At 38.6% G+C, this 17,619-nt stretch overlaps 1 protein-coding gene across 4 annotated transcripts in view; it reads right to left on the reverse strand.

Annotated features, from left to right (window-relative positions):
* Window positions 1-8,887: 8,887 nt before the first annotated feature.
* The window catches only part of XRN1 (5'-3' exoribonuclease 1), a 135,354-nt gene continuing 126,622 nt past the window's right edge, over window positions 8,888-17,619 (reverse strand). For 2 of the 4 annotated variants that reach the window (XM_001112305.4, XM_015131994.3), the window contains exons 40-42: window positions 15,402-15,440; window positions 14,860-15,020; window positions 8,888-14,076 (exon numbers count right to left, since the gene is read on the reverse strand). In XM_001112305.4, the coding sequence (XP_001112305.1) occupies window positions 13,774-14,076; window positions 14,860-15,020; window positions 15,402-15,440 (503 nt within the window). In that variant the 3' untranslated portion in view covers window positions 8,888-13,773. The remainder of the gene's footprint in view (window positions 14,077-14,859; window positions 15,021-15,401; window positions 15,441-17,619) is intronic. The other 2 variants (XM_077991544.1, XM_015131995.3) reach the window with 1 other exon arrangement.

A 17,619-nucleotide genomic window follows, 5' to 3' on the forward strand; every position in this document is an offset into this window, starting at 1 on the left:
ACATGGTGAAACCCTGTTTCTACTAAAAAATAGAAAAAATTAGCTGGGCATGGTGGTGAGCACCTGTAGTCCCAGCTACTTGGGAGGTTGAGGCAGGAGAATGGCATGAACCCAGGAGGCAGAGCTTGCAGTGAGCTGAGATCGTGCCACTGCACTCCAGCCTGGGTGACAGAGCGAGACTCCGTCTAAAAAAAACAAAACAAGCCAGGCGCGGTGGCTCAAGCCTGTAATCCCAGCACTTTGGGAGGCCGAGGTGGGCGGATCACAAGGTCAGGAGATCGAGACCACGGTGAAACCCCGTCTCTACTAAAAATACAAAAAATTAGCCGGGCGCGGTGGCGGGCACCTGTAGTCCCAGCTACTCAGGAGGCTGAGGCAGGAGAATGGCGGGAACCCGGGAGGCGGAGCTTGCAGTGAGCCGAGATCGCGCCACTGCACTCCAGCCTGGGCAACAGCGTGAGACTCCGTCTCAAAAAAACAAAACAAAACAAAAAAACGGTAGAATGTATTTTCTAGGAAAAAATTACAAGAAGGCATGGAAATGTACATTTTTCCTAGTCATAAAAGATTGTCTTAAGTTAGATAAGAAAGCTGAAGGTTTAAGCAAGTTATAGAGATTGTGAAAATTAATCTTGCAAAAATCCCATGTGTAAACATTAACTAAATCTAAAAGGGAATTATATGGTTGTTTCATAAATTAAGCATTGAAATAAAGGTTGTTTTAAAACGCTAATCTTAGTCCTGAGTTCTAGTTTGATTGCACTGTGGTCTGAGAGACAGTTTGTTATAATTTCTGTTCTCCTACATTTGCTGAGGAGTGCTTTACTTCCAACTATGTGGTCAATTTTGGAATAAGTGTGATGTGGTGCTGAGAAAAATGTATATTCTGTTGATTTGGGGTGGAGAGTTCTGTAGATGTCTATTAGGTCCGGTTGGTGCAAAGTTAAGTTCAATTCCTGGATATCTTTGTTAACTTTCTGTCTCGTTGATCTGTCTAATGTTAACAGTGAGGTGTTAAAGTCTCCCATTATTATTGTATGGGAGTCTAAGTCTCTTTGTAAGTCTCTAAGGACTTGCTTTATGAATATGGGTGCTCCTGTATTGGGTGCATATATATTTAGGAAAGTTAGCTCTTCTTGTTGAATTGATCCCTTTACCATTATGTAATGGCCTTCTTTGTCTCTTTTGATCTTTGTTGGTTTAAAGTCTGTTTTATCAGAGACTAGGATTGCAACCCCTGCTTTTTTTTTTTGTTTTCTGTTTGCTTGGTAGATCTTTCTCCATCCCTTTATTTCGAGCCTGTGTGGGCGTCTGCATGTGAGATGGGTCTCCTGAATACAGCAAACTGATGGGTCTTGATTCTTTATCCAATTTGCAACTCAGGACTAAGAAACTCAATCAAAACCGCTCAGCTACATGGAAACTGAACAACCTGCTCCTGAATGACTACTGGGTACCTAACAAAATGAAGGCAGAAATAAAGATGTTCTTTGAAACCAATGAGAACAAAGATACAACATACCAGAATCACTGGGACACATTTAAAGCAGTGTGTAGAGGGAAATTTATAGCACTAAATGCCCACAAGAGAAAGCAGGAAAGATCTAAAATTGACACCCTAACATCACAGTTAAAAGAACTAGAGAAGCAAGAGCAAACACATTCAAAAGCTAGCAGAAGGCAAGAAATAACTAAGATCAGAGCAGAACTGAAGGAGATAGAGACACAAAAAACCCTCCAAAAAATCAATGAATCCAGGAGCTGGTTTTTGGAAAAGACCAACAAAATTGATAGACCGCTAGCACAACTGATAAAGAAGAAAAGAGAGAAGAATCAAATAGATGCAATAAAAAATGATAAAGGGGATATCACCACTGATCCCACAGAAATACAAACTACCATCAGAGAATACTATAAACACCTCCATGCAAATAAACTAGAAAACCTAGAAGAAATGGATAATTTCCCAGACACTTACACTCTCCCAAGACTAAACCAGGAAGAAGTTGAATCCCTGAATAGACCAATAGCAGGTTCTGAAATTGAGGCAATAATTGATAGCCTATCAACCAAAAAAAGTCCAGGACCAGACTGATTCACAGCTGAATTCTACCAGAGGTACAAGGAGGAGTTGGTACGATTCCTTCTGAAACTATTCCAATCAATAGAAAAAGAGGGAATCCTCCCTAACTCATTTTACCAGGCCAACATCATCCTGATACCAAAGCCTGACAGAGATACAACAACAAAAGAGAATTTTAGACCAATATCCCTGATGAACTTCGATGCAAAAATCCTCAATAAAATACTGGCAAACTGAATCCAGCAGCACATCAAAAAGCTTATCCACCATGATCAAGTGGGCTTCAACCCTGGGATGCAAGGCTGGTTCAACGTATGCAAATCAATAAACGTAATCCAGCATATAAACAGAACCAAAGACAAAAACCACATGATTATCTCAATAGATGCAGAAAAGGCCTTTGACAAAATTCAACAGCCCTTCATGCTAAAAACTCTCAATAAATTTGGTATTGATGGAACGTATCTCAAAATAATAAGAGCTATTTATGACAAACCCACAGCCAATATCATACTGAATGGGCAAAAACTGGGAAGCATTCCCTTTGAAAACTGGCACAATGGGCCGGGCGCGGTGGCTCAAGCCTGTAATCCCAGCACTTTGGGAGGCCGAGACGGGCGGATCACGAGGTCAGGAGATCGAGACCATCCTGGCTAACACGGTGAAACCCCGTCTCTACTAAAAAATACAAAAAAAAACTAGCCGGGCGAGGTGGCGGGCGCCTGTAGTCCCGGCTACTCGGGAGGCTGAGGCAGGAGAATGGCGGGAACCCGGGAGGCGGAGCTTGCAGTGAGCTGAGATCCGGCCACAGCACTCCAGCCTGGGTGACAGAGCGAGACTCTGTCTCAAAAAAAAAAAAAAAAAAAAAAAAAAAAGAAAACTGGCACAAGACAGGGATGCCCTCTCTCACCACTCCTATTCAACATAGTATTGGAAGATCTGGCTAAGGCAATCAGGCAAGAGAAAGAAATAAAGGGTATTCAGTTAGGAAAAGAGGAAGTCAAATTGTCCCTGTTTGCAGATGACATGATTGTATATTTAGAAAACCCCATTGTCTCAGCCTGAAATCTCCTTAAGCTGATAAGCAACTTCAGCAAAGTCTCAGGATACAAAATCAATGTGCAAAAATCACAAGCATTCCTATACACCAGTAATAGACGAACAGAGAGCCAAATCACGAGTGAACTCCCATTCAAATAGCTTCAAAGAGAATAAAATACCTATGAATCCAACTTACAAGGGATGTGAAGGACCTCTTCAAGGAGAACTACAAACCACTGCTCAGTGAAATAAAAGAGGAAGAAATGGAAGAACACTCCATGCTCGTGGATAGGAAGACTCAATATCATGAAAATGGCCATACTACCCAAGGTAATTTATAGATTCAATGCTATCCCCATTAAACTACCAATAACTTTCTTCACAGAATTGGAAAAAACTACTTTAAAGTTCATATGGGACCAAAAAAGTGCCCACATTGCCAAGACAACCCTAAGTCAAAAGAACAAAGCTGGAAGCATCACGTTACCTGACTTCAAACTATACTACAAGGCTACAGTAACCAAAACAGCATGGTACTGGTACCAAGACAGAGATATAGACCAATGGAACAAAACAGAGCCCTCAGAAATAATACCACACATCTACAACCATCTGATCTTTGACAAACCTGACAAAAACAAAAAATGGGGAAAGGATTCCCTATTTAATAAATGGTGCTGGGAAAACTGGCTAACCATATGTAGAAAGCTGAAACTGGATCCCTTCCTTGCACCTAATACAAAAATTAATTCAAGATGGATTAAAGACTTAAATGTTGGACCTAAAACCATAAAAACCCTAGAAGAAAACCTAGGTAATACCATTCAGGACATAGGCATAGGCAAGGACTTCATGTCTAAAACACCAAAAGCAATGGCACCAAAAGCAATGGCAACAAAAGCCAAAACTGAAAAATGGGATCTAATTAAACTAAAGAGCTTCCGCACAGCAAAGAAACTACCATCAGAGTGAACAGGCAACTTATAGAATGGGAGAAAATTTTTGCAATCTACCCATCTGACCAAGGGCTAATATCCAGAATCTACAAAGAACTCAAACAAATTCACAAGAAAAAAATCAAACAACCCCATCAAAAAGTAAGCAAAGGATATGAACAGACACTTCTCAAAAGAAGACATTTATGCAGCCAGCAGACACATGAAAAAATGTTCATCATCACTGGCCGTCAGAAAAATGCAAATCAAAGCCACAATGAGATACCATCTCACACCAGTTAGAATGGCGATCATTAAAAAGTCAGGAAACAACAGGTGCTGGAGATGATGTGCAGAAATAGGAACACTTTTGTACTGTTTGTGGGACTGTAAACTTGTTCAACCATTGTAGAAGATGGTGTGGCGATTCCTCAAGGATCTAGAACTAGAAATACCATTTGATCCAGCCATCCCATTACTGGGTATATACCCAAAGGATTATAAATCATGCTGCTATAAAGACACATGCACACTTTTGTTTATTGTGGCACTATTCACAATAGCAAAGACTTGGAACCAACCCAAATGCCCATCAATGATAGACTGGATTAAGAAAATGTGGCACATATACACCATGGAATACTATGCAGCTATAAAAAAGGTGAGTTCATGTACTTTGTTTGGACATGGATGAAGCTGGAAACCATCATTCTCAGCAAACTATTGCAAGGACAGAAAACCAAACACTGCATGTTTCACTCATAGGTGGGAACTGAACAATGAGAACACTTGGACACAGGAAGGGGAACATCACACACCAGGGCCTGTCATGGGATGGGGGAAGTGGGGACGGATAGCATTAGGAGATATATCTAATGTAAATGACGAGTGAATGGGTTCGGCACACCAACATGGCACGTGTATACATATGTAACAAACCTGCATGTTGTGCACATGTATCCTAGAACTTACAGTGTAAAAAAAAAAAAAAAAAAAAGATAAGGACAAGAATGTAGCCAGGCCTGTACATAGAACCATGGCTGCCAGAGGAGCCCAGGTTTCTAGACCCATCAACTCACTTGCCGATCTTTGGCTTTCTCGTTTCCCTTCCCAAGCCTCAATTTTCCAGCTGTACTTTGTGTACTTGTGTGTGTGTGTGTGTGTATATGTGTGCGTGAGGGGAGGGCTAGGCTACTCACCTCTGAGGTCTCTTCAAACTTGGACACACTGTGGTTCTAATGAAGTAGTTAAAGCCTGAGGCAGGAGTCTGGCGGGGGAGCTGGGGCTCCTGAAAGCTATCTGGGGGAGTTGGTACATTGTGGTCTTTTTCTAGAGTGCTTGGTTGCTGACTGAGGACTGGGGAGTTCCATCCCTGCTCATTATCATCTATATAACCTTCAGCAAGTCACCGTAATGCCTCTAATGTCCCAAGGCCAGTTTTACCCCCACCTCGGTAGGACATTGCCCTTGTGGAGAACAGAAGATCCCCTTTGCATCTGATAAGAGGGCTTGCAGCATAGCTGTGAGAGGGACCCGCACCAATAAGTCTCCATTGTGGTTCCCACATCCAGCCTGGCCAGCCCCCTGCACAGCTGGCTCCTTGACAGGCTGCCACCAGACCTCTCAGCCTCCAGGGCTTTGAGCAGACTGGCTCGCCTCTGGCTGATTCTCCTGGGGCAATCACGGGTCTGGACTGTACCATTCCTCCAGCAGGTGCCCCTCTCAGCAGATGGCAGGGGGTTTCACCTTTACCCTGAGTTCATGACATGTATTCATTTATAGGGCTTTAAATTAGGCTGGGGCCAGGCACAAAATGATCAAGACCAGCGAGAGGGAGATGTCTGTGTTGGCCCCTTTAGTTGTGGCCCTAAAGGACATACGCGGAGGGGAAAAAGAAGTTATTTGGAGACACAGTGAGTTCCGAAAGCCCAGGGCTGGCTGGGTCATTTGGAGAAGCCAAAGAGCTTGGTCAGTTAGAAAACAATATCAGCATAAGTTACAGTAGCTGGAGAGAGTTCAGGGAGGGAGGGGAGAAGGCCAGAAGCTCAAAGAGCTCCCTCCTCAAGCCCCCTGACAGCCAGCCAGATACTCCTCATGGAAAGAGGCATTTCAGAAACGATTCCCAATGTCAGGGTCCATTGGCAGAGGTCAGGTGAGGAGAAGCAGTACTAGAAGTAGTGTATGAGCCTGACTGTCCCTTGGTTCTGTAACATACTTCCCTGCCTCGCTGGGTGCCTGCCCTTTCTCTGAGGTTGGTTCTTCCCCTTCCCCAACAAAACTATGAGCCATCCCAAAGCTTTCCAAGTAAATCTGTTTTTGGTTTAACTTAAAAAACAAAACAAAACAAAACAAAACAAAATCACAAAGACTCCTCTAGAAAAACTTCCAGAACTGATAAAAGAATTCAGCATCCGGATACGAAATAAATGCACACAAGTCAGTAGCTCTTCTATACAACAACAGCGACCAAGCTGCAAATCAAATGAAGACTCAATCCCTTTTACAATAGCTGCAAAAATAAAATAAAATAAAATAAAATAAAATAAAATAAAATAAAATAAAATAAAATAAAATACTTAGGAGTATACCTAACCAAGGAGTTGAAAGACCTCTACAAGGAAAACTACAAAACACCACTGAAAGAAGTCATAAATGACACAAACAAATGGAAACACATCCTATGTTCATGGATGGGTAGAAGCATTATTGTGAAAATGACCATACTGCCAAAAGCAATCTACAAATTCAGCGCAATCCCCATCAAAATACTACCATTGTTCTTCACAGAACTACAAAAAAAAAAAAAAAAAAATCCTAAAATTCATATGGAACCAAAAAAGACCCCACAGAGCCAAAGCAAGATGAAGCAAAAAGAACAAATCTGGAGGCATCACATTGCCTGATTTCAAACTATGGTATAAGTCCATAGTCACCAAAACAGCATGGTACTTGGTATAAAAATAGGCACGTAGAACAATGGAACAGAACAGATAACTCAGAAATAAACCCAAATACTTGCAAGTGATCTTAGATAAAGCAAACAAAAACATAAACTGGTGATAGGACACCGTATTCAACAAATAGTGCTGGGACAATTGGCAAGCCACATGTAGGAGAATGAAACTGAATCCTCATCTCTCTCACCTTATGCAAAAATCAACTGAAGATGGATCAAGAATTTAAATCTAAGACATGAAACTATAAAAATTCTAGAAGATAACATTGGAAAAACCTTCTAGACATTGGCTTAGGCAAGGATTTTATGACCAAGAACCCAAAAGAAAATGCAATAAAAACAAAGATAAATAGCTGGGACATAATTAAACGAAAGAGCTTTTGCACAGCAAAAGGAAGTCAGCAGAGTAAACAGGCAACCCACAGAGTGGGAGAAAATCTTCACAATCTACACAACTGACAAAGGACTAATATCCAGAATCTACAACAAACTCAAACAATCAGCAAGAAAAAAACAAACAATCCCATCAAAAAGTGGGCTAAGGATATGAATAGAAAATTCTAAAAAGAAGATATACAAATGGTCAACGAAGATATGAAAAAATACTCAACATCACTAACAATCAGGGAAATGTAACTTAAAACCACAATGTGATACCACCTTACTCCTGCAGAATGGCCCTATTAAAAAAAATAATAAAAATAAAGATAAAAAAATACACGTTGGCGTGGATGTGGTGAATAGGAAATACTTCTACACAGCTGGTGGGAATGTAAACTACTACAGCCACTATGGAAAACTGTGGAGATTCCTTAAAGAACTAAAAGTAGAACTACTATTTGATCCAGCAATCCCACTATTGGGTATCTACCCAGAGGAAAGGAAGTCATTACATGAAAAAGATACTTGCACACGATTATAGCATCACAATTCACAATTGCAAAAACATGGAACCGGGCCGGGTGTGGTAGCTCACGCCTGTAATCCTAGCACTTTGGGAGGCTGATGCAGGTGGATCACCTGAGGTCAGGAGTTCAAGACCAGCCTGGCCAACATTGTGAAACCCCGTCTCTACTAAAAATACAAAAATTAGCCAGGCGTGGTGGCATGTGCCTGTAATCCCAGCTACTGGGGAAGCTGACACAGGAGAATTGCTTGAACGCATGGAAGGAGGAGGTTGCAGTCAGCTGAGATCATGCCATTGTACTCCAGCCTGGGTGATAAGAGCGAAAACGCCATCTCAAAAAACAAAAAAACAAACTAGAACCAACCCAAATGCCCATCAATCAATGAGTAGATAAACTGTGGTGTGTGTGTATATATGTATATATGGTGGAATACTACTCAGCTATAAAAAGGAATGAATTAATGGCATTTGCAGCGACCTGGATAATAATGAAGACCATTATTCTAAGTGAAGTAACTCAGGAATGAAAAATCAGACATTGTATGTTCTCACTCATAAGTGGGAGCTAAGCTATGAGGATGCAAACGCGTAAGAATGACACAATGCACTTTGGGGGTCAGAGGGAAAGTGTGGGAAGGGGGCAACGTATAAAAGACTACAAATATGGTGCAGTGTATACTGCTCAGGTGATGGGTGAACCAAAATCTCACAAACCACTAAATAACTTATTCATGTAACTAAACATCACCTGTTCCCCCAATAACCCCAGGCATGGTGGCATGTGCCTGTAGTCCCAGGTACTTAGGAGGCTGAGGCATGAGAATAGCTTGAACCTGGGAGGTGGGGGCTGCAGGGAGCTGAGATCTCCAGCCTGGGTGACAGAGCAAGACTGTCTCAAAAACAAATCAAAAGACTAATGTTTCTACTTTTGATATCAACATAGTAATAAAAGAACAAACAGCTTATAAAATCATTCTCAAGTCTTTAATTAAAATCCATAGAGCATTTAACATGAACAGATGTTTAAACTCTTTCAGTGACTCTCATATTTTAAAATCCTTTGCACAGCATTGTGAGGCTAACTTCATGCTAGAAATCTACAGATAATGTAACACCACAAAAATACATTCGGAGTCCATTCCAATGCAAGTTTAAAACACTTTAATTGGCAGACAATGTAAAGATATTTAAAAACAAAAATTACAAAATGAGCACATAAAAGTCTTCCCTTTTGAATTTTTAATAAAATACTTCTCTGTATAAGATCTAATGAAAAATTCCAGTTATTTATAAAAGTTATGTGAGAAATCAATTAAGATATGTATCTATATATGATCTATATATGTATGAATTACACTATTGTTTAAATGAACAAAATGTTGAACACTTTGACGACACAGCACACCATCTATCACTCATATTAAAATAGATGAAAATACTCAAAGAAGCAGTTGGATACAGGCAAAAGAAAGTATGATACTTGAGGCCAAAAGAAAAAAAAATCCAAAAAACAAAAACAATCTCCCCATCCCCCACCAAACCCTTAACTGTAAGGGAAAGAAAGGAAGAGAGAACTTAAAGCAAACTGTGGACCAAATTCTCATTATTATTATTTAATGAGAAACAGCATGAGAATTTGGCTTCAAATTACTAAAACAGCTACAGAAACTTATTTGGCCTGGACAATTTAATAGTATACCAACTGCTGAAATAACCAAGCGCAGCTGGTATACGGCTGGAGGAAAAAAAAATCAGACTTTTTACAGCTTTAACTTTGTAAAAAAATGTATCTTTTGGAAACCATAGTCTCCTTCACAAATTGCACTTGAGATAGCTGAATGCATTGATTGAGCAAGGCATTATTATTTGTTCACTGACACACACACACAAAAGCAGCTACAGATAGTTGACATTTTGGACTACTAAAACTATTTTAGACATGTTTTTCTTCTCTAAGAAAATGATCTATGATGTTTGTGAAACTTAACGGCCTGTCTGCTCTGCCATGTTTCCGGAGACCTGATGCTGGTTCAACACTATCTCTTACTGTAATGGAGGAGTTTGATGGAAATATGAATAAAGTCAGTCCAAATGATATTAATTTCTGGAATTTTAAGCTTTATCTTGACCAGGAAAGGAAGCTCCTGCAAAACTGATGGTTTCACTGACAGAGCTTACAAAATGTACATAATGAGCACTGCCAGTTTGAATACTATAATTTATCTCTAGAAAATGACAAATGAACTCTGTAATTGATTTTTAAAGATAGAGAATGACTTTCACAGCCACTTCTCTACAATAAATTGTCTTTTACAGTAAAAACAAAATTTGGAAGCAACATGATACTAAGAAATACAGCAAGCTCATAAGGCTGAGAAATTGTACGGTTGCTTTAAAAAACCTTGCTCTAAATAATGGGAAGAAGTGTGACAGAACTAACTTCAGTGAAGATCTGCACAGTTCTCATATAATAAAGTAAAAATTAGACAACCACTATGAACAGCTATGACTAACACAAAAACTGATACATAAAGAGTAAAAAAGACCCTACAGTTTATCTATTTCCTTGAGCTAGAAAGATATAGTATAGTCCAAAAATGCAGTGACTGGGTATGTCTTTATTTAACTGTTTCTCTTCTTCCATCTGCCTCCCTTTCTCTGCCTCCTCTCATTAAAACCAAGATTCTAGCTTAGTTTGGAAGCAGCAGTCTAAAATGAAAGCAGATACCTGATCATAGAAAAGAAACAATGAAAAGCTTGCATCAATAGTTCTTCATTCCTCCGACCAACTGGGAAAAAAACCCTTCAATCTTTATCAGTTACCCCTTTGAAAAGCAAGAAAAATCTTAAATTGAAACCAAGGTTCAGTACAGATGACTTTAATTTTTTTGTGCAACTGAGTCTTAGATGTTTAAGACTTTAGTATACATGATGTTTAAATCAATTAATACATTCAGTCAAATTCTAACACTGAGGTAATTATTAGATAATGCAGGAAAATGTGAAAAGGAACAAGACTGGAAGGAGCAATCTTCAAAATTCACTTAAGTTGCTCAAAAAAGAAAAAACTTATTGAATAGAAATATTTAGAAATGTTTCAGTTAGGAGACAAAGGCTTAAATAGACTGAAGTGCTCTAGTTATGTGGAAACATAAAGCAATTTGGGGAATCTGTCCTGTGTGCCCTAAACAGTCCACCATTTTCACAAAAAGCTCTCAGAAGATTCAAGTTGAATGAGCATATTTTTAAACTTTGGGGGTGGTCTTAGTCCACGCCATCTCAAAGAGAAGGTTTTAAATTTATTGAAGTCCAACTGCTTTTCAGATATACTCTAGATTCCAGGCCTATCAACAGATCGTTTCCTCATCACGGGGCAGAAATGGCCTCTGCCTCTTACATCCTCCATAGGGAGGGCACATCTCCCATTGACCTCAGGCCCACATTTGGAATGGGTCTACAGGGGAAAAAGAAAAGAGAATGCCTGACCACTACCCAGCCATTATGGAGCTCTATCCTATCTTAATCTCTTCTCAGTTTTGGCCTTTAGAATAATAATGTTAAAAAAAAAAAGTAAGGATAATACAACTTTTTCTTTTTGTTTTTTTTGAGACACAGTCTTGCTCTGCTGCCCAGGCTGGAGTGCAGTGGTGCAATCTCGACTCACTGCAGACTCCGCCTCCCGGGTTCAAGTGATTCTCATGCCTCAGCCTCCCGAGTAGCTGGGACTACAGGCATGTGCCACCATGCCCGGCTAATTTTTGTAGTTTTAGTAGAGATGGGGCTTCGCCATGTTGGCCAGGCTTGTCTGGAACTCTGGACCTCAAGTGATCCACCTGCCTCAGCCTCCCAAAGTGCTGGGATTACAGGCGTGAGCCACTGCACCTGGCTGGAAAATAAAACTCACTGCCTATCTGCATAGAACTGTCAGCTTGCTGTGCTCAAATATTGGGGAAGTATCCTTATGGGTTTAGCGCACTATGTTTACTAAAATTTCCCTTTGGAGTTTTCAGAAGATGGCAGGTGCTGCTTCTTCTATGCTCTAAAACAGATGTGAGTTACATGCTATTTATATAACTGTCACACAGGAGTAATGAGTGAGGCAATTTCTAAATGCTGGAGTTTGTACAGCTGAGGTGAAACATTACACACTTTAAAGTAGGAAGAGGTTAATATAAGATTACTGTCACAATTTAACTTTTCTTTGTATTACCATAATAGATGTTTCCTTTAAACACAAATAGAGTTTATAAGGCAATAACGATAAACATTGAGGATTTCCTTGAGCCTCATTACTCAAGATCCCACTACAGATAAAGAAACAATGTTGGGAACTGATATACATCTGAACTTATGAAAATAACAGAAAATAAAATCATGGAAACTTATATGACTATGATAAATGACAGATAATGAATATTTCTCTTTTATACTGAAGGCACTGCTAATACACAAATATCCTGCTAACATTTAAACTCTGAAATCAGAAGTTAGTGAAAGGAGTCCATTTAGTTTAATACCAGCATTTTAAAAAACAAATAAGACTACTTTAAGAGTCATGGCAGAGTTTCCAACGAGCTAAATGAAAATCAGATATAACAAGCTGCTCCATATAAAGATTGTGGTTCCTACTTTTAAAAAAGTATGCTATAACTTACTTCCTTAAAAATATAAGCATATCACAAAAACTAAATAATAAATATATATATATATAAACATAGGCCCTGCTGAGAAATCTTCATAAATTCTAAAATAATTTCAACAGTTATAGGTTGAACCACACATTCACATATAACATGCAAAGAGAGAATCCCAGCATCATTGAACAGTTCAGCATAAAGCTAAAAATACAGAATTAGAATGAAATAGGCGGTAAATAATGTATGTCACAAACTGATGACTGTGCCTCCTATATTGTAGCACACCTTGGAACAATTAGAATTTCTTCAGTCCCAGGAAGCACTACATACCGACCAACCATGAAGCTCTCATAAAATGTCAGGTAAGCAAATAAAAAGCCATACAAAATAATACAATTTATTAACATGACTAATATTTCATATTTTGTTAGAAGATTAATTTGTAATCATTGTACCCTGTAGATTTTGAAACAATTTTATTAGAAATTCCTAATGCTGGTTCTTGAGTAATCTAAAAAATTGTATTTACTCAAATTTAGAATGCTATTTATAGTTCTAAGCAGTTAGATGAAATATTCTGATTATTCTAAAGTTGCTTTGGTACAAAATTTAGAATAAAGCAAAACTGGCAGCACCACAACAAATGTGATCCTTTCGCAGCAGGTCTAAGGGTCCCTCAGAGACAACAAAGCGTAAGTTAAAATACATATAAATAAGAGCCATTCTCCTGACAATTTTCTCACATCATTAACAAGGGAAATAAAATCCACATTCAGTAAGTTATACTGGAGGCCCAAATTTCATGCTCCATGTCATTATTCCTCAATGATAGTGTAAAAAATGCTTATTATTGCTAAATGATGTCTAATTCATAGTTCTGGATGCTTCAATGATGAGGCCAATGATTAGAGTGGTACATTTTAATGTTTAGTCCACTGATACTGTGATGTTATTTTAATGCAAGGTTTAATTTAGTTTTTTATTACAGATTTATTGAGGTATAATTGACATACAACAAACTGCACATACTTAAAGTGCACAATTTGATACACAGTCTTTTAAACAGCATGAAAAGTGCCTGATAAATTAAAAATGAAAAAATTTCAATTTACACATCTTTTTTTAAAATAGTACATTCTAATTTTTATGAGATATAGATATGGATTTATAAAAAGGTAGATGGAAAGAGAAGAAACTAATTCCAACAGCCAAATTTACTCAGAAGGTTTAGAAACACCAAAATTGACAGCCAGTTTTCTTGATTTTCTTCTTGAAGAAGAGCTTGGTGTTGACTTATGGTGAGATATACTACGGCCCTGAGAGGCCGTTTCAACTTGAAAAGAAGATGCAGGTTGAGCAATCTGAGAGGACTTCAAAGAAGCTGATGAGCTCTCCTGTGGACTTACTTTGACAATGTTGGAAGAATCTGGCTGGCTGGTCTGAACTGGAGTGGCTTGAGAACTCTGGGCTTCCTTATTCTCAAAGTTCTTTTTGTTTGCAACCCTTTTTTTAGTAACCTGTTAGGAATAAAAGCATCACTAATTAATAATGTAGGCAAAAAAAAATTGGAAATTACCATAAACCATGCATGCTGCTAATATGTCAATCACAGCTGATCTGTGACTTCCACTTATAATTTCCAAGTAAGACTTTAGTAATTCAAAGAACTTAATTACAAACAAAATATTTAAAATTCTTGGGCTGGGTGCAGTGGCTCACAACTGTAATATCAGCACTTTGGGAGGCTGAGGCAGGTGGATCGCTTGAGATCTGGGGTTTGAGACCATGGCAAAACTCCATCTCTACAAAAAAATTACAAAAACTAGACAGGCATGCTGGCACATGCCTGTGGCCTCAGGTACTCAGGAGTCTAAGGTGGGAGGATCACTTTAGCCCAGGAAGTCAAGGCTGCAGGGAGCCGAGATTGTGTGTGGGCTGCGTTCCAGCCTGGGCTACAGAGTGAGATCCTTCTCCAAAAAAATGAATAATAATAATAAAAAAACAAATAAATACAATTCTCCACAGGTTAAATATTTTAAAAATGTTTGTGATTTTATTTATATTTCAGATTTTAATCAATCTGTATTAGAATAGCATATTACTTGGTACAATTATTATTTATTAGAACACAAACTCAGAGAGCAGGGACAGGTCAGACTTGTCAATCACTGCCTTCTTACTACCCACACTAGTACTGAACTTCTAGTTGGCACTGAATAAGTAAACTGAACAAAAAAATCTTTATCAATAGTCTTTCAGCATTAAACAAATAATTATCTTAAAAATGTAATTTTTCTCACCTGCAGAGGTATAAACTGATTGTGCACACCCCCTGGCATTCCCCCAGCCATGGGCATGGTCCCAGAATATAAAGTATGATGGAAGGGCTTCCCAGGAACTGGCACTGATGGTCCCCATGGCATTGAGCCAAAGAGATGAGATGATGAAGGCATTATATTAGCTGTTAAAAACCAAGGAAAATTTTTCTTTTAGTAAAATGGTATCATCAAAGCTCTGAAATTTGAGACCTCCTTCTGTTAGCCTGTTTGGGCTTTTTGTTTTTTTTGCCTTTAACAAAAGGCCTACACTTACTTCACCTATAATTACTCTTCCTTACAACATTTAACCTCAGGATCCCTTCCTAGGACTGTGTGGACTATCTACAGAAATGAATTTATCATTATACTGGCCTGAAAAGGAGAATACTACTACTAATATCATATGCTGATACAAGTTTTAGGAATATTTGCAATTATATTTATAAAAATAATAAAAGGGTCATGAAATTGTCCCTTGTGAGAGAAAAGCTTGGGCACAAAGAGAGAAATCTTAAGGATCTCACCTGCCCCCAGTGCATAGTTGCTTCCATAGTGATCCCAGCCTACAAAAAAACCAAAAAAGCTCAAGTCCTGAAATCTCATCACCTTCATATGACAGGTAGAATCTTTCTTTTTTCTATTTTAATAATTGGAAGTCAAGGCCTTTTTTCACTTATGGTTTGTTTCTTATTAAAAATGTATTGAACCAATGGGTTCCAAATCTAATTTGTATATCTGAATCACTTGAGGAGCTTGTGAAATACAGATTCCTGGGCAGGGCCTCAGATCTAGTAAGCCAGACTCTGATGGGCCCTAGAGTTTGTATTAAGCTCCATAGGCGATTCTTACGGAGACAGCCTGTACCAGTGCAGCATTTCAAAACTACATTAAACGGTGACAAGGCACCAGCACACTGCCACTGAAGAAGATATGCACTATGTTCAAATATTCTTTTCATAGAGATAAAAAGCAGCCAGACCCATAAAATAGTATAGCTTAATTAAAGTTCAGCTATTTAAGACATTTTTGAATTAGGAGAGAAGAATCATAACATATTTCAGTGTTATGAAATACACATACACAAATTCTAAGAGGAAGAAAACTTGTAATATGAAAAACACTAATAAGATTCAGAAAATTATGTAAAAATAAATGTTAAAAATAATTTTTTTAAAATTTATTTTTTTTATTTTTTATTTTATTTTATTTTTTTTAAACATGAGCAGTGGCTCATGCCTGTAATCCCAGCACTTTGGGATGCCAGGCATGGCATGTGGCTGTGGTCCCAGCTACTCAGGAGGCTAATGTGTGAGGATCGCTTGAGCCTGGGAGGCGGAGGTTGCAGTGAAGCAACATCAGGTCATTGCAATTTAACTTGGCTGAGAGAGTAGAGAACTTGTCTCAAAAAAGAAAACAAAAGTAGAAAATTAGGTCTTGAAACTATCTACGAGCAACTTTGGTGGGAGTCATAATGCTAAGAAGGTCTATTTAAAAGATGCTATGCTAATCTTATACAATGGTCAACTCCGTAATTTCCCCAATAGATCACTGTTATAAATATGAAATACATATTCCTCAACTGGGACATTTTATGAGATAAATTTTTTTATAACATAAAATAGAAATTTACAAAATAACTTTAAAATGTTAATTTAATGCTTAAGTTGTTCTCTGCTGATTAACCTTCAAATATCTTGGCATTTATGTATTTACATATTTTAACTGGAATATTTGGAGAACACCTTTATAGGACCAAAAGCATTCCAATTATAACCTTAAAATTATTAGTAGGTATGAATAAACTAATCAACATGAAAAAGGCTAAAATATCAATAATAAATGGGGAAAATAATCATTCCTCTTAAAAAATATATGATCATAAGACAATTCTGTTTTTAGAGAAGTTTGTGTGCAAACTTTTAGGTACTCTACACATATTAATTAAAATTAATCTATATATAGCTACTGTATTCATTTTTGAATGTGAAGAAGCAGCAGTCAAATTAGATTTTATAAGTTATGGGGATACTATTATATTGAGCTATACAAAAATATCAGATCCATTATGTCATGAAAACTTTATGACTAAAACATTGTTGGCCGGGCACAGTGGCTCATGCCTGTAATCTGGCACTTTGGGAGGCCGAGGCTGGCGGATCTCTTGAGCCCAGAGTTTGAGACCAACCTAAACAACATGGTGAAACCCTGTCTCTACAAAAAGACACGAAAATTAGCCAGATGTGGTGGTGTGTGCCATAGTTCCAGCCACTTGGGAGGCAGAGGCAGGAGGATCAACTGAGCCCAAGGAGGTCGAGGCTTCTGTGAGCCCTGATCATGCCACTGCACTCCAGCCTGGGTGACAGGAGTGGCACTCTGTCTCAAAAAAAAAAATCCAAGTCTGTCGTCATCTGTGTGTGTTTTTTTTTTAGACCTAGGCTAGAGTGCAGTGGCATAATCTTGGCTCACTGCAGCCTCCACCTCACAGGCTCAACCAATTCTCCTGCCTCAGCCTCCTGAATAGCTGGGAACTACAGGCACACGGCACCACACTCAGCTAATTTTTTCTATTTTCTGTAGTGACAAGGTCTCCCTATGTTGCCCAGGCTGGTCTTGAACTCATGGCTCTAGTGATCCTCCCACCTCAGCCTCTCAAAGTGCTGGGATTACAGGTATGAGCCACCACACCGGCTATCTGTTTTCAAAGCCCATGCTTTTGTTACTGTACTGAATTGGCATTCCTTT

The sequence above is a fragment of the Macaca mulatta genome, chromosome 2 (assembly GCF_049350105.2).
Source record: "Macaca mulatta isolate MMU2019108-1 chromosome 2, T2T-MMU8v2.0, whole genome shotgun sequence".
NCBI lineage: Eukaryota > Metazoa > Chordata > Mammalia > Primates > Cercopithecidae > Macaca > Macaca mulatta.